At 41.7% G+C, this 22828-nt stretch overlaps 1 protein-coding gene across 4 annotated transcripts in view; it reads right to left on the reverse strand.

The window, feature by feature from the left end:
- Positions 1 to 22828, reverse strand: part of PARL (presenilin associated rhomboid like) — a 53402-nt gene that overhangs the window by 28736 nt on the left and 1838 nt on the right. For 2 of the 4 annotated variants that reach the window (XM_001496700.5, XM_001496686.5), the window contains exons 1-4: positions 19970 to 20155; positions 9688 to 9883; positions 9071 to 9211; positions 6314 to 6362 (exon numbers count right to left, since the gene is read on the reverse strand). In XM_001496700.5, the coding sequence (XP_001496750.1) occupies positions 6314 to 6362; positions 9071 to 9211; positions 9688 to 9883; positions 19970 to 20094 (511 nt within the window). In that variant the 5' untranslated portion in view covers positions 20095 to 20155. Of the gene's footprint in view, positions 1 to 5856; positions 5907 to 6313; positions 6363 to 9070; positions 9212 to 9687; positions 9884 to 19969; positions 20156 to 22828 lie in introns of those variants that run through there. The other 2 variants (XM_070243356.1, XM_023623398.2) reach the window with 2 other exon arrangements.

The following is a 22828-nucleotide window of genomic DNA, read 5'->3' on the forward strand; positions in this document are numbered from 1 at the left end:
TGAAATAAGCCAGTCAGAAAAGACAAGCACTCTAAGATTCCACTTTTATGAGGTATCTAAAATAGTCAAATTTATAGAAACAGAAAGTGGCAAAGGGAAATTGTTGTGTAATGGGTATGGAGTTTCGGTTTTACAAGATGAAAAGTGTTCCGGAGAAGTTTCATAACAATGTGAATATACTTAACATTACTAAACTGTACAATTAAAAATAGCTAAAATGGTACATTATGTGTTTTTTACCACAATTTTAAAAAAAGTTAAATATAGAGTACCATATGACCCAACAATTCCACTCCTAGGTTTATTAGCAAGAGAAATGAAAACAAATGTCCACACAAAAACATACACATGAAAGTCCATAGCAGCATTATCATAACAGCCAAAAGGTAGGTATAACTCAAATGCCCACCAATGGATGAATGGATAAACAAAATGCGATATAACCAAATAACAGAATATTACTTGGCCATAAAAAGAAATGAAGTACTGACACATGCCACAACATTGGTGAACCCTGAAACCAGCACACTAAGTGAAAGAAGGAGACACAAAAGGCCACATATTATGTGACTCCAATTATACGAAATGTCCAGAAAAGGCAAACCCATAAAGAAACAAAACAGATTAGTGGTGGTTGTCTAGGGCTAAGAGGAGAAGGGGGAGAGGAGAGTGACTGCTAATGGGTATGAGGTTTCTTTTTGGGATAATGAAAATATTCTGGAAGTAGATGATGATGATAATTGCACAACCTTATGAATATAATAAAAACCATTGAATTGTATACTTTCCAACGGTGAATTTTACGATACGTGAATTATATCTCAATTAAAAAGAAAGATACAGTGATTTCAGAAGCACTGCTTGGTTCAGTGACCTCAGTCACATTTTCCTCCTTAGCCCAAGCAGGGCTCTTTTTGTGAAAAAGGACTCCATCCCCCTTGGAGTCCAGAAGGTAAGTAGAGGCTCCCTTCTGTTTCTGAGGTGGGCCAGTTCACCCCTCCACAGCTCCTCTATCTGAAGGAAGCCAGACCTGGCCAGTCCAGGCGCTGGCAAGCACACACATCCACAGCAGCTAAAGAACTGAGCTCAAGTGGTTCCTGCCTCAGGTTCCCTGGGAACCAGGACTACAGGTCGGCCTCACACAGTGGCTACAATTTCTCTTCCTGGGCAGTATCAACAAAACTAGTTAAGGACTGGCCACACAGCTTCCTGGAATCAAGAGGAAATCCAGAGAGACTATTCATCTTCCATCCTCCTACTTGGATACAGACAGTTCAAAACTAATATGGGTAGATGGAAAGAATGGGGCAAATTCACAATGAGAGAGACAAAGGCCTTTACAATAATCACTAACCACCCTCCCTGGGATGAGAATATCTAACCTCCCCGTGAGCAACCTTTAGAAATCAATGTGATTTAAACTCTATACATTGTTGGAGGATGTTTAAATTGGCATACAACTTCTTTTAAGCAACTTAACAACACATAAAATTTTAAATGTACATACTCTTTGACCTAGCAACTCTATTTCCAGTAACTTATCCTAAAAATATAGTCGCACGAGGGTGCAAAGACCTATATATAAAGGATATTCACTGCTTACAACTAGGATATACAACTATGTACTGGGTCTTTGGAGACGAAAAAAAAAAAGAGCAAGATTGGCAACAGACGTTAGCTCAGGGCCAATCTTTCTCACCAAAAAGCATAGCTTTAAAGGATATTCACTGCAGTATTATTTATAGAATACTAAAAACAACTTAAATATCCATTAACAGAAGACTTGTTACATAGTATTCATTTACATGGACTACTACAATGCCATTAAAAAGAATGAACCTGGGTTTCTGGTAATTTCCATGTCTTGATCTGGGTGCTAGTTACATGTGCTCTGTTTGTGAAAATTAGTTGTACATCTGACATGTGCACATTCTTCTATATACATTATACTTTAATAAAATATAAAAAAAAGAAAGCAACAGACCTACTTGTGTTGTTATGGAATGTCCTTTAAAATAGTAAGTGGAAAAAAAATCAAGGTACAGAAGAGTATGTATTACATGCTACCATTTGTGTTTAAACCATTGACAGACGGCTATAAACACTTATATGTAGATGCTTTGGAAGAATACACAAATAGCTAAAAAGGCAACGGTTAGTACGGGGAGGGGAAATTGCAGAACTAGAGAGATTTATTTTCCATTTATATATTCTTTAACCCTATTTTAATCTGTTAACCATGAACATTTATTCATTTTACAATGACAAAGACTAACCTAAGTAGACAAAAAGGGCTCCCTTTCTTCCCTGAGTGCCTGTCTGCTACCTTGAGACACTTTGCTGTAATTTGGGCTGTGAATCAGCATCCAGATACCCAGGATGGGGGGAAGCAGTGTGGTTTACCAGAAAGGTAATTAGTGATGGTTTGCTATAGTACAAAGTGAAAGGACATAATCAAAAGCACATTATTTGAACTAAGAAGTAAATTTGTTTCCAATCTCCACTTTTTCTAGCTGTGTGATCTCAGACAAGTTATTTAACCTCTCTGAGCCTCAGTTACCCCTATCTGAACAATGAAAATACCAGTAACAAGGCTCTTATAATTAAGATTAATAATAAGGATTAATAGTAGTATGTATATATGTATATGTAAAGTACCTAGCACAGTACTTGAAACCTCGTTGGCACCCAATAATTAGTTTTGTTTTTCTTTCTCCAGAAATAACTTGTCTGAAGACTGGAAAGCCAAGAGTTACAAGAAAAACAGTGAGAGATTAAAAGGTCAAGATTAGCTAGAAGACCAAGTGAAACACTGCCTTACTAGCAACTTCAGGAATAGGAAAGGAGACCTTAGTCTGGGAGGTATAGCTCAAAACTGTTGAAAGGTATAAGGGGAGAGAAAATTGAAACTAAAAAATAAACCAATCCTGGTAGAAACAGAATAGCAAAGAAAAAAGAAGGGACTTGAGAAGTTGGGGCAGAAGGGTCAAGGGGCTGGGGAACAGTGGTGCCTAAACTTGGAACTGACAACAGATATGGACCAGTAGAGGAATTGGGGCACAGTCTGAGATTTCTCTTCCCATCCTCCACCTCTCCGTCCCCTCCTGGCTCGGATAATTTGGCAGGTTCTTCCCTCTAGGCTTTACCTGAATCCCAATACAGTAGTCAGCATTCTGCTGAGCGAACAGGAAAACCTGGCAACTGCCTCATAGGCATCCCTGAAAGCCAGAAAGGGGGAAATACTCTCCTTGAGGGCTGCCTGGGACCTCCAAATCTGTGGATCAAGGCCAACAGACAGAACAGGAGACTAGATGAAATGTAAAAGCACGAGGGACATGGCTAACTTTGAAGAACGCTACCTGACACTCACCCCTCATCCCACAAATACCAACTGAAAAAACTTTTTTTCAGAGCAATGTAAAGTTTGGGGAGATATTTCTGTGTAACAATTAAGACCCCAAAAAATCCCCAAAGCAAGCAACCAAACAAAAAGGATTAAGATGAGTTCTCTAGCACATCTTGAAAAAGTGATTTCCAGGGACAGGTTGAGATAGAAGAGCCAAAACCAGGGACTCCAAACCTGACACAGGCTCTAAGGGAGGGTGCTTTTCACCTCACCACTGGACTCCACCTGAACAATGAAACAAATTACAGTATTCCCTATGATTTGAACTGTTCTTTTCCAAACCTAGGAACCAAAGATACATGGATAAAGTTGATATATCCCTTGCTATCTCAAGCTCAAGAACCAAACGCATCTGGATAAAACATTCTGCTGTCGGAACTTGCTATATCCAAAACTCTTGCCATCCAAATTATGAGCCCTTCAGACAGCAAGGAATGCTTCCCTGAAATGTTTGGTGTGACAGTGAGAAATCCTTAGCCGACTAGAACTTTCATGCCACCACCATCTAGGTGTGAATACTACAAAGCAAAGAAGCACACTGGTCTCACAGAGCTTTGAAACTCTAGGTCAGTGCCTCCTAAGGACTTGCCAAGTTCTTTCAAAACACAAAAACAAATAACAATCAGGGGCTGGCCCCGTGGCTGAGTGGTTAAGTTTGAGCGCTCCGCTGCAGGTGGCCCAGTGTTTCATTGGTTCAAATCCTGGGCGCAGACACGGCACTGCCCATCAAACCACACTGAGGCAGCGTCCCACATGCCACAACTAGAAGGACCCACAATGAAGAATATACAACTATGTACCGGGGGGCTTTGGGGACAAAAAGGGAAAAATAAAATCTTTAAAAAAAAAAAATAACAGAGAACACCTACAATCCAAGGAGAGAGAGGCACAGACTGAATGTGTCACCTGTAAATCTATCCTCGATTAAAACCAGAAGCTGGGCCAACCTCACTTAGGATCAGCCTAAGGGAAGCAATCAGGAAAGCTAAGCAAGGTAAGCTGGACGAACTTGCCCCTCTGAAAAGAAAAAAGACATAACGAAAGCACAAGTTTATTAACCATGAGAATCTTCCCATATAGTTAATTGATTATTAAGCATCACTAACAAATGTTGTAAAGCTAGAATCACTGCTACCAGAATAATTATTTCCTAAAAGAGAAGCCTGAGGTGACACGGAACAAATCATTTTCTCAGCCTTTAAAAGTCACTTAGATAACCTGACAAGAAGGACTTAAGATCTCTAGCACGACCATTCGCACTTCTGTGGTTTGAAGCACCTTACACTCAAATTGCTAGTTAGATCACAATGTCTGTCCCTCTCTACTGCTATGTCCTTCATGTCAAATGACTGATTTGACTTAAAAAAAAAAAAGGGCGGCTAGCGGAAAGAACTCTGATTTTAATTATCTCCAAATACCAAGTGCTTTGAATAAACTATGGATTGGCACGAGAAAGGTTTTAAATTCAGACCCCAGATTTCTTCAAATGTCAAACAGCATAAAATCTTCACCATCTTCAAAGGACATGAGGTATCAACTAATCGTGAGATACTTTGAAAATATCAGAAGAAATCAAAGCTTTGCTAACACCTAAGGAAATGCTGTTAATTTTGGTTACTTTCAGAAAAAAAGCAGACAAACCAAAAACATCCCATTAACCCCAATGGAAACAGATGCACTATTATAGAGCTATCTCAGAAGTTATCATATATATTAAGACCTCACTGCCTAATCAATTCTACAGTATGGCAACATATTTTGAAAAATTTCAATCCTTTGATTCAAGATTCCATTCAACATTTACTGACTCAACAGATTTTACCTGGGTACCTCTACTGTGCGCAAGATATGTGCTAGGTGCTATAACAAAATGAAAAATGTCATCATTGTCCTCAAAGATGCTACGTGTATAATTATATAAGGCAGGTAGTATAATACATGATTAAAAAGTACAGTGAGTTCAGAAAAAAGAAAGCACTTCCTGCAGAAAGCAATGTCTGCACCATAAGCTTGAAGACTGGATCAGGTTTCAACAAGGAGACAGAAAAATTAATAGTCTGAATGAAAAAAGATAAGCACCTTTTCCCCACTTGGGTAGATGCAGAAAATAAAAGTACCATTAAATCTAACCATATTTGAGAAAAAGAAATATTTTGCTATTTCTCTAGGAAGATTTTTTTTCCTATCTGCACTCCTGTTCAAAAAACTTACAAATCTATTTCCCCAAATTTCTCAAATAACTAAGTCCGCAAAATATTGTACTGTTTCCTTAAAGACCCAGATTTGTCTTTCCATAAAAATTTACGAAAAACAAAAATAAAATTATCATGGTGATATGCATGCTATGCTTATATTTAACGAGGGTTTTATAAACAGCATGGTGTAGAAAAGAGAAAATCGGCTTCAGAATGAGACAGACCTGGGTTTTGAAACTTAGCTTTACTACTTACTAGCAGTGTGGCCTTCGAAAAGTTCCTTTTCGGAAAGCCAGTTTCCTTACCTGTAGAAAGGGAGATAACTACCCTGTAAGCAACCCTGTGAGGTAGAGAGAGAACGTGTACAAAGCATGCCGCATAAACAAGGTCCTTATTCAATGTCTCCTTTAGTTACTTTAATAGAGGACATCATCATTACTCATAACATATTTCACAGGCTAGGATTCCACAGAGATAGATCATTTGATCAGTACCATATTAGATCAAAATTAGAAAACAACTAACCCAGCGCATCATGTGTACCTTTACGCCACACCATGTCTTACACCATTACATTAGCCTGAAGGTACAGGGACTCTGTCTTCTGAACCACTGATCATCATGGTACAAAAGCCATTGACTATGACATACTGTACCTTTTGGTTTGATTTTTCTTCCCTTGAATGGCTAAAACGTGTAAGCTAACACAAACCTGTCACAGTCCGCTGGCCATCACTTAGGTTATTCCACCACTTGTTAATCTAAAACAGAAGGAAAATTGCATATCACCATATGGTAAATACTTTCAGGCTAGGAAAACGAAAAGCCAGAAAGAAAACGCTTTGTGCGTAAAAGAGGGATTCTTCATCTGTAAAAATTACTAGTGAACAACAGACATAATAAATATGTGGAATAGTAGAAAGCACCAGTTCTTTATAGGCAGATAACCTACATTCTCTACACAGAGGCACTGATTAGCTCTGTGACCTCAGACAAATTACTTCTGAACTTCAGTTTCCTGATGTGTACAACAGAGATAGTAAGAGATCCCCAGCAGTATTGTGAGGAATATACGTAAAGCTCCTAGCACACTATTAGATACAGAACGGCATCAAGTAAGTGATTATTCACCAAGGTCCAATCTAGTTTTAAAATTCTAACTGAGAATATTTTCTACTAAAATTGGTTGGCTTGCTTGTTTGTTTTGGTATAATAATAGTATTGAGGTTTACAAAAAGAAACAGACAGAGTGAGTATCCTAATCTTTCAGGGACACATACTAAAATTCCTATGGATGAAATATACCTAAGATTTGCTTTACAGTAATCAGTGGTGGGGAGGAAAGGGAAAGAAAGGGGATTTGGATGAAGCAAAGTTGGCCACGTGTCAATAATCACTGAAGCTGGATGACAGGGGTTCACAATACTATTCTCTTTACTTATTTATCCGTTTGAAATTTTCCATGATTAAAGGTTTTGTTTGTTTTTGCTGAGGAAGCTTTGTCCTGAGCTAACATCTGTCGTCAATCTTCCTCTTTTTGCTGAGGAAGATTTGCCCTTAGCTAACATCTGTTGCCAATCTTCCTCTATTTTGTAGGCAGGCTGCCACCACAGCATGGCCACTGATGAGTGGTGTAGGTCTGTGCCTCGGATCTGAACCCAGGCCACTGAAGCAGAGTGCACCAAACTTAACCATTAGGCCACCAGGTGGTCTAGAACCACCTCATGATTATAATTTTTTAATAAAAAATATATTCTAACTATGAAATTGAACCAGACTTGGTACACTAATATGGAAAGAAATCCAATGTAAAAAAAAATAGGTAGAGATCAATATGTATATTGATCCATATATAATAACGATTCCATTTTTATAATTATAATTAAACTATGCATGAGCTCTCAGACCTTATTCACTATAGATATAGGGGTGTGGCAGGGGTTCCCAGGACTTTTACTTCCCATGTTCTATTTATATATTGTTTCAATTTTCTTTAATAGGCATGGGTTTTATATTTTATAACCTATCATTTGTTTAACTATTATAAATAAATCTATCTTTGGATGAAAATTATGTACATTGCTTGTGTCTTTTTTTTTTGGTGAGGAAGATTGACCCTGAGCTAACACCTGTTGCCAGTCTTGCTCTTTCCTTCCGCTTGAGGAAGATTGTCCCTGAGCTAACATTGGTGCCAATCTTCCTCTATTTTTGAATGTGAGATGCCGCCATAGTGTGGCTTGACGAGTGGTGTGTAGGTCCACACCTGCGATCTGAACCCATGAACCTTGGGCCACTGAAACTAACCACTATACCACCAGGCAGGCCTCACTTGTGTCATTTTTCACCATTCTAAAGAACCATTTGGTATAAAAACTCTATACTGCAGATAATGCTTGAAATCTGTAGCTTTCTAAAGGATTCGGGATTATGGACTAGGTCAGTTTTACTAGCCTCTCAAACATACTGTACTGAATAAAAATCATTGATAGTTATTGTAGTTTTCACCTGCAAATATTATATACATTGTTCTTTTAAGACAGAGCCTCTCTAAAACAGGTAGGGATCATGGTTCTCGTGTGTGTCTACGGGGAATCAGGAGGAATGAATCTTTCTCTCTACTTAAAGGAAGCTTCAACTATCACTAGGAAAAAGAAAACCCAAGGCTGCTGTCTCAGGCTCCCACTGGCCAGGAATAAGTTCCTAGGAAGGAGGAAATTGAAGAGGCCATCAGGCCTTTCTCCAAATTGGAGGGGCACTATGTCATAAAAAAATGAAGGTGCTTAAAAACCAAATGGATCCAGACCCACATATTAGCTTATGGTCTCAGTGCTCAGTAAGTATTGTCAAGTGAAATAAATAACATATGTTTTATCTAAAAGGCAATAAATATATTAAAAAACAGTTCAGAGGAAACAGGGCCATCGACTTGCAGGCGAAGTAATGAAAAGCTCTATATTTGTACCCGCTTCATGCATCCTCACCCCCCGAACACAGTTAGAAACACTCAACAGTGGGTATTCACCAGAAGTATGTAAACAGCAAATCACTGAGAAGCTTTCTGAAATCCATGTAGTATTTCTACCCCTAAGGCATAAATATTTTGAAAAACTCCCTGTGATTCTAATATTTACTCTAAAATAATCCAGCAGGGTATTGCAAGTAAAACAGTGGCTCTTAAGCTTTAGGAGGGCTGGGAGAGGCCCCAAAACATTAATTTTGAACAACTATCCATGGTGATTCTTGATACACATGGGTAGAGGGACAAAATTCTTGGAACACTGTCAAATACAACATTGCCAGACACAGAAAACATTAATAAACACTGCGATGAAATGACTCTAAAGAAGATTAAATGTACTTACTTCACATCTACTGATCTAATATTGCCATTAACTAAAAATATTTCACAAATAACCAGATTTCAAAAATTGTGATCCACTAGAAGAAAGCAAGCCATGTTTATCTTTACCTCCTTTCTGAAGTCTCCTTCCTTTTGTGGTCTTATGCTATCCAACCAGTCAGCTTTTATACCATCAAAATAACTCTGGACCCTGGATTTCAGTGATTCATATTGCCAAATAGCAGCTGATCCAAATGCACAGCCTGTAAACTATATAAAATTTATATATTACCAAAGAAATTTGAGAGAAATAGATCTATACACAGTTCCAAGGGCAATATTTCATTTCCATTGCTTTTTACAAACCAACAGACGGAACATCTGGCACAGTGAAACCTATTAGATGAAAAGAACATTTGTTTCCTACTTTATTAACTTCACCATATTCTGGGGCCTGTTTGCAGCTAGAAACTTTCAAATAAAATCAAAATATCAACTTAGGATCACTTCAAGTATTATACCAAATAAGAGGCCCAGAAGTTTCTTCTCTAGGGCTTACATAAGTGAACTAGATTCAACAATTATTAAATTCCCGTTCTCTGCTACAATCATTCATGACCCCAGATTCCCAGATCCTTCTGATCCTCCTCCACCGTCTTTACTTTAAGGGAGCCCAAATAGGACAATGGTACTTTAACACTGCACCCGCAGCAAGGCAGGTAACTCCTGGTGACATGAGCTCTTACCCCAACAGTAAAAAACAAAGGCTTTACAAGAGTCCTTATAGGGTAGGGAGAAGGATAAAAGACTGTTTCTTCTACAGGAGGAATCAAAGCACTTCTCTTGTATGCTTCACCACTTGTTCCTGTGTCTGATCTTCGAGGTTCAACCTTCCTGGGTGCTTTTCTGAATCCACATTTTTGCTGAATAAAAAAGTTAAACCTACAGGGGAAAATAAAAGATTAGAAACAGAGCTGCATCTTGCAAACATTAACCTCTATGAGCCTCCCGACCTGGCCTGCCTGCAGTGTCACCATCTCAGTTTATTCTCACTCTGTAGCCGCAAAGAAGCCAAGACTCCTACTCCAAGGTAGGATTCAAAGACAAAACATCGAACTGTGCCCTTCTGGCAACGGAGACACACAAACTACAGCCATTTTAGAGGGAACTTGTTTGAGCTGTTCCTGTATCAATCAACAAAATAATTTGTATCCATCCTCTACACAGTTTGCAGTCCTATAAAAAGCTGGAGAACTCCAAGTTGTCAGTTTGAATTAGAACAGAATGGCTCTGTTACTTTGTTTGAATTCTGGTCACTTTCCAGAACAAACATTTAAATGTAAGTATCATTCCTGAAGTCGCTCCAAATTCAAATAACTATTTCCTTTGTAAGTACCATTATAAAGTGATAGATTTCTCCCACTTCTCCCCCCATTTATCTATCAGTTTTGGGACACCCACCAAATGTTTTGTAAAGGATTTTGTTGTTTGAGTCCTTATAGCTTGGCCTCCTCAAAACATCTGACACTACTGATCACACCTTCTAGCCCTAGTTCCTGGGAAGATTGCACTCCCTGCTCTTCAAATTCACTTTCCTGATGGCTTCCTCTGCTCTCCTATCCCTTAATGACAAATATGCTCAGAGGCTCCAATAGTTCCTTTACACACACTCCATTCAAACTCAACCCATACAAATTCGTGAAGCATTTTTTCTTTTGCAAAAATGTAACTTCCCCAGGTAGACAATGTGGAGGCCCCTTCCTATTTGTTTTCACTGTACTCTAAACATACAATCCTTCTAGACTCAAAGCTCCGTGAAAGCAGAAATCAGACAGGCCTTCTCATCTTTGTAACCCAGCCCCTGAAACACTTTGGTTGAATAAAAGAATAAATTCATTTCTGTGGCCTAGATGACTTCTAAGAAAATAAATGATTCAAATATATTTCTTTACTCCTAACCTCAGTTTTCTTGTCTTGTATTTCCAACTATATTTCGAACATTTCTACTTGGGTATGCTCCCCATCACTTTAAAACCAATATATTCACAAGGGAACTCAGGGGCCAGCCCCGTGGCTGAGTGGTTAAGGTCATGCGCTCCGCTGCGGCGGCCGAGGGTTCGAATCCTGGGCGCGGACATGGCACTGCTTGTCAGGCCACATTGAGACGGCATCCTACATGCCACAACTAGGAGGACCTGCAACTAAGATATACAACTACGTACCGGGGGGCTTTGGGGAGATAAAGCAGAAAAAAAAAAAAGATTGGCAACAGTTGTTAGCTCAGGTGCCAGGTGTCAATCTTTAAGAAACAAAAAAAATGGTGCTGGCCCAGTGGCACAGCAGTTAAGTTCGCACTTCCACTTCTCAGCGGCCCAGGGTTTGCTGGTTTGGATCCCGGGTGCGGACATGGAACTGCTTGGCACGCCATGCTGTGGTAGGCACACCACATATAAAGTAGAGGAAGATGGGCACGGATGTTAGCTCAGGGCCAGGCTTCCTCAGCAAAAAGAGGAGGACTGGCAGTAGTTAGCTCAGGGCTAATCTTCCTCAAAAAAAAAAAAACAAAAAATAACAAAGGGAACTCATCTTCCTCTACAAACAGCTCCATTTTTCTGACTTCCTTCTAGTGGGACCACAGTTCTCTCAATCACTGAGGTTAAAAATCTAAGTCATTTTGGAGTTCTCTCTCATCTTTATTCTTACCACCCAATTAAAAACCAACTCTGTCAAATACAATTTTTTTTCATCCCTAATCTATCCCTTACCTCACGCCTGGATTAGGGCAACAGCTACTTAACTTCAAACATTTTGTTTTAACATGTTGCATGATCTTCTTTCCTCAACCATTCAACAGTTCCTCAAATGCCCTCTGAGAGGGCCAAAAATCTCTAATTCCAACACAACTCCTTCGCTCACTCCTTCTGGCCTGGAATACCCTACCATTTACCAACAGATCTCACTGGTTCCACTAACGCCCTACTCCACTTCATCCTCCAATGCTATTAAGCACAAATGTAAAAGCTCCCCTGCTTTAAACTCCACAAGAATTTTTCATCAGCCCATCAAACTTACTGATGCTACTCTCTTGTTCTGGTACATACTACCCTGTGTTAACTTTTGTGTGCCCTTCAGAATTTAGTTCATTTATCTCCCTTCCAGGAAGCCTTCCTTAACTCCCTCAGGTTGGGTGTTTCCTCTGTACTCCTAGAGTCCTAAAGCATCCTTAATATACTCTTACACTTATCTCATTTATTGCCTGGACCACAACTAGATTATCACTTCTGCATTCATTGTATCTCTACCACCAAATCCAGACATAATAAAGAAAAGGTCAGTAATTATCTGCTAGAAGAAAGAAAGGGTCAAGAATGACTGCTAGTTTAATTTAAACAACAATAAACCTATTTACAGCCAAAGGCATTCCTAACCCACAATACCTTTAAAGTGGCAGGTGTTAATCTCATCAACTCATTTAAAATTCTGAAGCACAATGTTTGAAAAGGAACACAAACACACCAGGTTGGGAATCCAGACTTGAAGCAAAGCCAGACCTTTTGCCTAGAATAATGTTTACCTTGAGAATCTCAACAGAAATAAGCATGAGGCTGAGGACCCCAAGAACATCTTACACACATTGGCCCCAGAGTTAAATTCAGATGCAGAATACATATATTAAGGGTATGTGTGTGTGTGTATATATGTATATACATATATATATGTATGTGTGTGTGTGTGTGTGTGTGTGTATATATGTAGGGAATTATGGTTGGACATCCAGAACTTGTTGGATAGAATTAACTACTATGTCTTGGCTCATTGAATGTCTATTCCTATTACCTAGGGTAAATTCATACACTGCAGGGACTAGAAAGCTAAAAACTGTATTTCCCAGGTAGCCTTTTGGTTAGGGTTCCAGATGTGATTAGGGTCTGCTAATCAGATACACTGGCACAATATCTGAAGTCAAAACTGAGTTTAGGGGGTCGGCCCGGTGGCACGGAGGTTAAGTTCGCACATTCCACTTCTTGGTGGCCCGGGGTTCACCAGTTTGGATCCTGGGTGTGGACATGGCACCGCTTGGCAAAAGCCATGCTGTGGTAGGCACCCCACGTATAAAGTAGAGGAAGATGGGCATGGATGTTAGCTCAGGGCCAGTCTTCCCCAGAAAACAAAAGAGGAGAATTGGCAGTAGTTAGCTCAGGGCTAATCTTCCTCAAAAAAAAAAAAAAAAAAAAAAAACCTGAGTTTAGTGAGAAGGCAGGACACAAGGCATCAATTTTGCTAGTGAAAATGGCACAGGCAGCATAGTTCTTACTTGGGTCAGCAGATCCTGTTTTGGCAGCAGCTTCCCCAGAGTCTCATTTACTACTGCATATTAAACAGCCCCCAAATTTAATCGCCCTAAAACCCTAATTTATTATTGCTCATGACTCTGTAAGCCAGCTGTCCTCAACTGGGCAGTTCTTCTGCTGGTCTCACCTGCGGTCACTCAGGCAGCCAGTCACCTGACTGCTCAATTGCAGCTGGAGAATCTAAGATGGTCTCATTCCCGCATCTGGAGCCTTGGTACTTTGTCAGCCAGCCATCTCTCTCCACATCAACAGTAATCTCTCAGTAATGAATAGTCTAGCAGGGGCTTCTACCATGGCATTGGGAGTGTTCCAAGAGGGAAAAGACTAAGCTGCAAGGCCTCTTGAGACCCAGACTCTGGACCTTGTACATTCCTTCTGCCCCATGCTACTGGTCAAAGCAAGTCACTAGGCCGACCCAGCTTCAAAGAATAGGGAAACAGATTCCCACTGTGGATGAGAGGCGCCGCAAATTATTGTGGCCATGTTTTTAAGTTGACCACATCAGCTGTGGCAGAGGCAGCTATGACTCTGAAAGCTTAGTCTAGAACAGTAATTCTCAATCCCGATTCCTAAAGAGTAGCAGAATATGACACCCAAATATACCACTTTGGAATAAGGATTATTTTGAGTTGAAGGCAACTGAGAAAAAGCAGATACAAAAAAAGCTCTCTGCCCTGCCCCTAACTGCCTAAAAGCAGGATATAAATTTGTAAAGGTGTACCCACTCTCCTCTCTCTACCAGGAAGGACAGAAGTTAATCACGAGACAACTCTAGAGCCTCAGGAGCCCAGAGCAGGCACTAGAGACATCTACATAACCAACTTTACTAACTTGCCCTATCTTCCGTTAGTTCTCTATTACCTTCCCACAATTTACTGCCCTAGAAACTCAAAGTTCTTTGTCTTGTCATTTCTCTAAAACTCTGTTGTTCTTTGGTTAAAATGCTATATAAGCCCAAGTTCTAACCACCCCTCTGGGTTACTCATCACTGAATATTCCTATGTGTCTGTGCAGTGCACAAGTTCAAAAACTTGTTTTTTTCTCATTAATCTGTCTTTTGTCAGTCTAATTTAGAGGGCCCCAACCAAGGAACCTAACATTGGTAGAGGGAAAACAGCTTTTCCTCTGCTATACTACACATTAGAATTGCCTGCTGAGCTCTTAAAAGTACTGTACCATGGCTCCACTTCATATCAATTAAGTTAGAATCAGCAGGGGTAGAACCAAAGCATTGGTGTTTTCAAGAGTTCCTCCAGGTGATTCTCAGGTTTAGCTAGGGCTGAGATCTAGCACAGGTTTGGGAGCTTTAGTGTATATACAAATCACGGCCCCCCCCCCCCCCCCCCCCCGTGAGGAAGACTGGCCCTGAGCCAACATCTGTTGCCAATCTTCCATTTTTTTCCCCGTTTCCTTCTTTCTCCCTAAAGCCCCCCAGTACATAGTTGTATATCTTAGCTGTAGGTCCTTCTAGTTCTTCTATAAGGGACACACCTCAGCATGGCTTGACGAGCAGCAATAGGTCTGTGCCCAGGATCCAAAATGTGAACAGGGGCCATCTAGGCTGAGCATGCGACCTTAACCACTTGGTCATGGGGCCGGCCTCTATAAATCATCTTGTTAAAATCAGATTCTAATTCAGTAGGACTGGGGTGGGATAAGTCTGAGATTTTTGCTTTTTTTTTTTTGAGGAAGATTAGCCCTGAGCTAACATCTGCTGCCAATCCTCCTCTTTTTTTTGCTGAGGAAGGCTGGCCCTGAGCTAACATCCGTGCTCATCTTCCTCTACTTTATATGGGGGACGCCTGCCACAGCACGGCTTGATGAGCAGTGCCATGTCCGTACCCGGGATCCAAACCAACAAAACCGGGCCACAGAAGCAGAACATGCGCACATAACCACTGCGCCACCCTGTCGGCCCCAGATTTTGCATTTCTAAACAAGCTCCTAAATTATGGATGGATGATTTCTGGCCTGCAGGGTGGATTTGGCCCTCCAGCTAACAATGGTTTTTTCATTTTTAAAGAGTTGCTTAAAAGAAAAGAAAATGTGACAGAGACCATATGCAGCCCTATTTTCTATGTGATCTTCTACAAAATAAATTAGCCAACCCCCGTCCTAGATAATGCATGAATTGGCTCATGAACCACTTTACCCCCCCACTCTTCCAACATTTCTACTTAGAAAGTTTATCTACAGGTTAATCCTATCTAACGAAAATTAGGATTTGTAACAAAACAAAGAATTCCAATACCAAAGTCTCACTAGGGCTCAGAGCAGTGAGCATTTCTGGCTGACGCCCAGCAGCCACGCGCTCTCCTAACAGTACCTGGAATTTCCAGCCATTTGATCTGGCTGGGGAGGCACACCAAGCTCATGAATTGGCTTAAACCAACCTACACATCCCATTCCCTGGCAACTTAAAGGGATTCAAGGATGGACACGTGTCCCAAATTGGGACAATCCAGTCCAGCGAAATTCAATTTCAAGATTTTGTTTGTAATACTGGGGAAGAGAACTTTTTCTGCTGGATTTGAATCTAAAAGTATATAGCCCTAAGAGCTGCTGGCAGCCATTCTACAAGGAGATAGCAGGCTGAGAGAATAAAGCCAACATTTAGGAAGCAGAGCCAAGTCATGGAGAAAAATGGAGTCCGGGTGACAATCTGAAACCCCGGATCTTGCCTTACCAGAAGCCAGTCCTACCTCTGGACTTTGTAACTGCACAAACCAATAAATTCCCCTAATTGCTTAGGTTGGTCAGAGATGGGTTTTCCATTGGAACAAGGATGCTTTAAATGCAGTAAGTATTTCATCACACAATATATGGCAAGGTGCATTCTCTGTCCTTAGGGAGCTCTTGTTTTAAATTTCTTAAATTGTAAAACCAACCAGAAAAAGCACGATAAATTTCCCTAATTGCAAATGTTTGAGATCATATTTTCAGGCTTAAGTTCTTTAGCTCTACCCATTCAGACGGGTAAACAAGATGGAAAAATAAATGACTTACCTGAAATAAGTTCAGAAAACAAAGTGAAACAACACAATAAAATGGGTGGGGGTGGGATGGGAGAAGGTCCCTAGAGATACATACCAACTCACGAAGACAGGCCTGACTTTTAGCTCTGTTTTGGTCCTTCTACCAATATAACTTGTAATTTGTGAAAGCAATCTAACATGCTCAAAGTGGGAAGATCTCATGAATACTTGAGTTGCCGCTAGCTACACAATTGTTATGGTTCAGTTTTTTAATATGATCCCATAACTTTTTTTTTAAGATTTTATTTTTCTCCCCAAAGCCCCCTGGTACATAGTTGCGTATTTTTAGTTGTGGGTCCTTCTAGTTGTGGCATGTGGGATGCCGCCTCAGCATGGCTTGATGAATGGTGCCATGTCTGCACCCAGGATTTAAACCAGCAAAACCTTGGGCCAGCGAAGCAGAGTACGCGCAAACTTAACCACTGGGCTATGGGGCTGGCCCCTAACTTTTTTTTTCTTTTGCTGAGGAAGATTAGCCCTAAGCTAACATCTGTGCCTATCTTCCTCTATTTCACAAGTAGGTTGCCACCACAGCATGGCCGATGAGTGGTGTAGGTCCACAGCCAGGATCCAACCCCATGAACCCTGGCCTCTAAAGCAGAACACGCTGAACCCAACCACTAGGCCACAGAGTTGGCCCCAGATCCAATAACTTTTAAATAGAAAAAGTCATATCTATATATTTGTTGACTTAATGGCGAGTGAGGTAACATAGTCTTGTGAACTGTTTTCAACAGTGTGAGGATGACAATGCAACTTACATATGTGCACAAGTCAGCACTAATGTCTGTGTTACTAATGATTTGTGTGAATAAACTGAAACAGCCTAATGTTCAAATGGAGACAAGATGCGTCCACACATGCACACAATAGATTCATTCCACTTAAAAGAAAATAGATGTATTTTGGGAAGGGGGGAATTCTACACAAACTCTTACTTATGAAATTTTCTTAAAACACACCTTGAATTAATAGACGGTGAATTAAATACAGAAAATAACTGAATATACCTGATTTACTAATTTGTCAAGTATTTTACCTAAAGACTGTCACTCCAATCTAAAAAATTTAAGCTCCATGTAAGTGCTACAATCAACTACTTTCTTCTCTTAGATAGTTCCATACAATTGATGAATTTTGCAGGCTTCTTTCAAGCCTAAATCATTTTTCAGAAGTGCTGCCAGAAGTTTGATAATGGTAGTTTCTGATGAGCCTAAATTGAGATTTTTCTCCTTTTTCTGTAAAGGGCCAGGTAGTAAATATTTTAGTCTGCAAAGAACAACTTAAATCTCTGTCACATCTTACTGTTTTATTTTGCAACCCTCTAAAAATGTAGAAACATGATGCAGTCTATACAGAAACTGATACATAATAACATACACCTGAAATTTATGCAATGTTATAAGCCAATATGACCTCAATAAAATACTTTTTTAAAAACTGTAGAAACCATTCTTGGCTGGTGGGCTGCCTCAGGCCTGCTGCAGTTTGCACAGCTCTTGTATCACTACCTGTAGTGCTTGTAAAAAACGCAAATTTTCAGCCACACTTCATGCCTATCACAGCAGAATCACAAGGATTGGGCCCAGAACTCTGCTTTTTAACCATACCCCCGACTTTATTCTTCTGCATACTACTTCTAGAACCAAAGGAAGTCAAAGCAGACCTGATAAATTTATATACAAGGTAATTCATGCTTCCTATTAAGTGCTTATTTCCAGAGGCAAGTAGGCTTATACTCCATTTCAGGCTTACCTACGTTCTCCAGTAATGCACATTTTTCTACGCAACCACAAAAATGTCATTTTCAAACTTTGCATACAAATGACAAACTTAAAAAAAATTAGATGCTGGGCCCAGCCCACGGCTAGTGGTTAAGTTCAGCACATTCTGCTTTGGTGGCCCAGGTTTACGAGTTCAGATCCTGGGCACCAACCTACACCACTCTGTGGCAGCAACCAACATATAGAGGAAGACTGGCACAGGGCTAATCTTCCTCAGCAAAAAAAATAACTAAATTAGATGTTAATCTTCAACACCACACGTGTTTCTTCACTTGCTTTTTCGAATGGTCTCCAATTTTTACTGGAGGCTCCTCATTAACCAATTTTTTTTCTTTTGCTTTCCCTTCCTAATGCATACTTTTTTCTTTTTTTAAAGATTTTTCCTTTTTCTCCCCAAAGCTGCCCGGTACATAGTTGTGTACTTTTAGTTGTGGGTGCATTCTAGTTGTGGCATGTGGGACGCTGCCTCAGCATGGCCTGATGAGCGGTGCCATGTCGGTGCCCAAGATCCGAACCAGCCAAACCCTGGGCCGCCGAAGCGCAGTAACTCAACCACTCGGCCATGGGGCCGGCCCCCTAACGTATATCTTTAATATTCAACACAACTGTTGCTTCCTTATAGCCATATTCATTTTTCTTCCCCCCCTGAAAGCACGCACTTTTGACTGGGCTTTGGAGTAAACAGTGGAAGCAGGACCACTGAACTCTATCACCTCTTCCACCCGCCCTCCTCATTTTCCACCTCCCCAGCGGTTTAAGATTAGAGCTTGAAGCTCCACGTTACAGTGTATCATGAAGTTAAAGCACAATGTACGCAAGTTTTTCCCAAAGCCCTGATCCAGTTCACTCGAAGCGCTTGTTCGAACTACAGGTTCTTCCTCTCTTCTCCCTGCCTCCTCCCCTCCCCGCTTCTGAGTTGACAGGACTGGCGTGCGCCCTGGGAAACAATATAGTCCACAAACACGCCAGGTGATTCTTAAGATTAGGCAATGACTCCACCATATTGAAGCCTCAATTATTTACCACTGACAAGCCCTCGTGGTGATAAACACTTCATATTCCTTGCTACCGTCAACCAGGTGGATTCCAGGCACCCATCTAACCAAATCAAACTGGGAAGGTTGAAACTCTGGATTATAGAACAGGAACAAATTTCAGAACCAAATACACATCAGAATCTTGGACAGTGGAGGGATTTCTCTCAATTTAGAATTGAGTTATTCTAATGCAAAAGCAGCAAATAGTGACAGACGAAACTCTTCATACAGCTTCTACTCGGGAAGACTCGAGTAGTTTTCTTTCCAAATCATTTGAAAACCAAATATTCCACCGTCTCAATTCTTCTCTCCTACGAATTTGCAAGAGCCAAAGTGACGCCCTCTTCTGACTCCGTCTTCCCTTAGTTCTCTAAACGCTAAAAAAGGTAATTTGCAGTAAAACATAGGTGTTATAAAGACAGAACAGTCTGAGCTCTGCCATTCTACCAGCTGTGTAACTGCTTCGCTTAAAAAATAGGTCCAATCCCTTCCTCGCGGGGTTATGAGGCGTGGCACGCCATCAGCCCTCAGAGGTTAGTTCCCCGTCCCGTCCCTCCCGATAGGCACGGGGACAGCGCGGGCTCCCGGGGAGCTGGGCCGGGCAGGGCCGGTCACTGGGCACCGCTGCCCGAGGCAGGGTGACGCGGCGAGAAGCGAGGACTGGACGGCGGCGAGAGGGGAAAGGGAGAGGAAGGGACGGACGAGGAGAGGGGCTAAGCTGGGGCCAGCACGAGAGGCCCGCGCGGCCTCCGCCCGAGGATGCGCGGCCGGAGCCGAGGGGCCGAGAGGCGAGAAGCACCCCCGGGGCGGCGGTCATTACCTGCGTCCGAGCAGCCGCGGCGGGGACAGGACCGCAGGGAGCTCCTCGCAGCCTCGGCTGCCCACCGGCGGAGCCCACGCCTGGCCGCAGCCCCAGCCTCTGTGCACCCAGCCTCGCCACGCCATCTTCCCAACCTCTGCCCCACCATGGCCCGACCTTACCAACCCTTGCCGCAGAACCGCTTCCGGGGCGAAGGAAGAACCATAGAGCGCCGAGGAGCGGCCTAGAGCGCCCCCGCGCGGCCGAGCAGAGGCCGACAGGTCGGAGTCACCGGGTTCCAGCTGCGGGGCCGCCATTCTCCCCACAAGGCTAAGCCGGAACGTGGGAGCCGAGTGGCAGAGCGGCCCCGCCTCCACCGCATGAGGCCCCGTGGAAAAAGAGGAGACAAAACTAGCATTTATTGAGTAATGCCGTGGGCCAGGCACTTTACCTAAGTGATTGCATTTAATCCTTCCAAAACGTTTGAGGTAGATATTATCATCACTGTTTACAGTGGCTCCGAGAGAAGTGAATGGAGGAACCAACATTGCAACTCAAGTTTTCTTAAATGACTTCTTTTTTATGCATCTTACCGTTTCATGTTATGACGCACTTAAGAGGATGTGCCTCATAGCTTCAACAAAAAGTCCAAGCCTGAAATGAAAATCTGGATTCCTAGATAAAATTCAAACTTCTTCATAATTCTGCCCTTGCCTACCTGTCAGTCAGCTTTATTGGAAGAAGCGGCAATAAATTTGTGAAGAATTCACAAGACAAAGGGGGTTGGGCTAGGGATAGTCCAACTAGGGTTAGGTGGTCCTTATCTTCCTTAACTAAGAAGCTAAGAGTTAGTTTAATAACAAGGTTTGTTTGCAGATTCCTCTGGTGCCTGGGCTAAGAAGAGCCTGTCTCCAGGAAAGAAGACATTTCCTGCCTTTATACAGAAAAGGGGGAGCTTTTTCTGCATTTACAGCTTCTTAATTGCCTTCTGCTCAAAATAATTTTTGTCAAAGAGGCATATTTTGGGGTGACGTTATTCTGTTTCCTTTAAAGTCTTTCTCAAACCTCCATTCTGATTTAGATGACCTTCATTTGTGCTTTTATACTGCTTTATGCTGTCAATGCAAATAATCCATGATCGAGCTATAAATCAAAATTGGGGTGGGTTTATTATGAGCCAGATCTGAGGACTATAGCCTGGGGACTTCCTTCCCCAAGGAGGGAAGGGCACCAAAGAAGTAGGGATACAAAGGGGTTATATACCATCTTGGAACAAAGAGCATACATGACATGTGACAGGAATGTCTCTTTTACTACTGTCACAAGATGCTTAACTGGCACAGCTGGTCATTGGTCACAAGGTGAGCACGGCAGGTCAGTAATTAATCCTTAGTTTCCAGGAAGAGATGATTATCCTTGAAGAAATGCTCATCTGGGGGGAACTACATCCCTATCTTTAAGGTGATTATTCTTGTCTTTGGGACATAGTACATGTTTAAAGCAGATGTACAATGCGTGCTCAACAGGCCACATTAGGCCCTTTTGGAAAAACAAGGTCAGGCAGAATTAGTTGTACACCGAATGGCTTCCTCATATACTCCAACATATCTTATTGCTGTTCATTTATTTATCAATGCATATCACTATAATAGCACCACGTTCATTCCATAAATACTTATTAAGCACCTACAGTATGCCAGGCAATGTACTAAATCTGGGATGTATTTTAGGAGACACTATCTCTGACCTCACAGAATCATACTGCATTGAGACAGAAGAGACAAGGTAAATAAACAGGCAAATTACAAGACATTGGGAGAAATGCTCTGATTAGCTCTGTGGGAATTTGGAGGAGGAGGATATAACACAGTTGAGGGATGAGGAATGGGAGGCAGGGGAGAAGGCTTCTCAGGAAAACTGCTGGAGATCAGCAAGAGAAGAAAAGGGCTGGGGGCCGGCCTGGTGGCACAGTGGTTAAGTTTGCACCTTCCACTTTGGCGGCCCAGGGTTTGCCAGTTCGGATCCCCGGTCAAACCTATGCACTGCTTGGCAAGCCATGCTGTGGCAGGCATCCCACAAATAAAGCAGAGGAAGGTGGGAATGGATGTTAGCTCAGGGCCAGTCTTCCTCAGCAGAAAGAGGAGGATTGGTGGCAGTTGTTAGCTCAGAGGTAATCTTCCTCAAAAAAAAAAAGAGAGAGAGAAGGGCTGAAACGTTCTAAGACAGAACAGCATTTTATTTAGTATTTTATTATTTTTTTTTTGATAAAGAAAATTGGCCCTGAGCTAACATTTGTTGCCAAACTCCTTCTTTTTGCTTGAGGAAGATGATCCCTGAGCTAACATCCATCCCAGTCTTCCTCTATTTTGTATGTGGGAGGCCACCATAGCATGGCTTGATGAGCAGTGTGCAGGTCCGTGCCCAGGATCTGAACCTGTGAACCCCAGGCTGCCGAAGCACAGCACGCGAACTTAGCAGCTGTGCCTCCAGGCTGGCCCCAGAATTTGTCTTCCAGGGCATGGCTTGTTTGAGAAACTAAAATAAACTCACCTTGGCTATGTCACAGGTGTCAAGTCTGGGATTTGACTTTACCCTATTTGCAAGCTAATAAGTTTGGATGCTGGCAGAAACAGGAGACTCCTTGGTCAGAGACAAAAGACTTACCACCCACAGCACAACAAGCAGCAAGAGCATCATGTTTGCATGGGTTCCCCTTGTTCTCCACAGCCCATGGTGGCAATGCCATGGGCCAGATGGACACTGAACATACAGTGCATTTGCATCTCAACTGAAGAACACTGAGCTTGGGATATCTACCATTTTAATAATAAGTGGTAAGCAAGCAAACAACCTTGGAAGATAAACATGTTTTCCTCCAGA

The sequence above is a fragment of the Equus caballus genome, chromosome 19 (genome assembly GCF_041296265.1).
Source record: "Equus caballus isolate H_3958 breed thoroughbred chromosome 19, TB-T2T, whole genome shotgun sequence".
In the NCBI taxonomy this organism is placed as follows: Eukaryota; Metazoa; Chordata; class Mammalia; order Perissodactyla; family Equidae; genus Equus; species Equus caballus.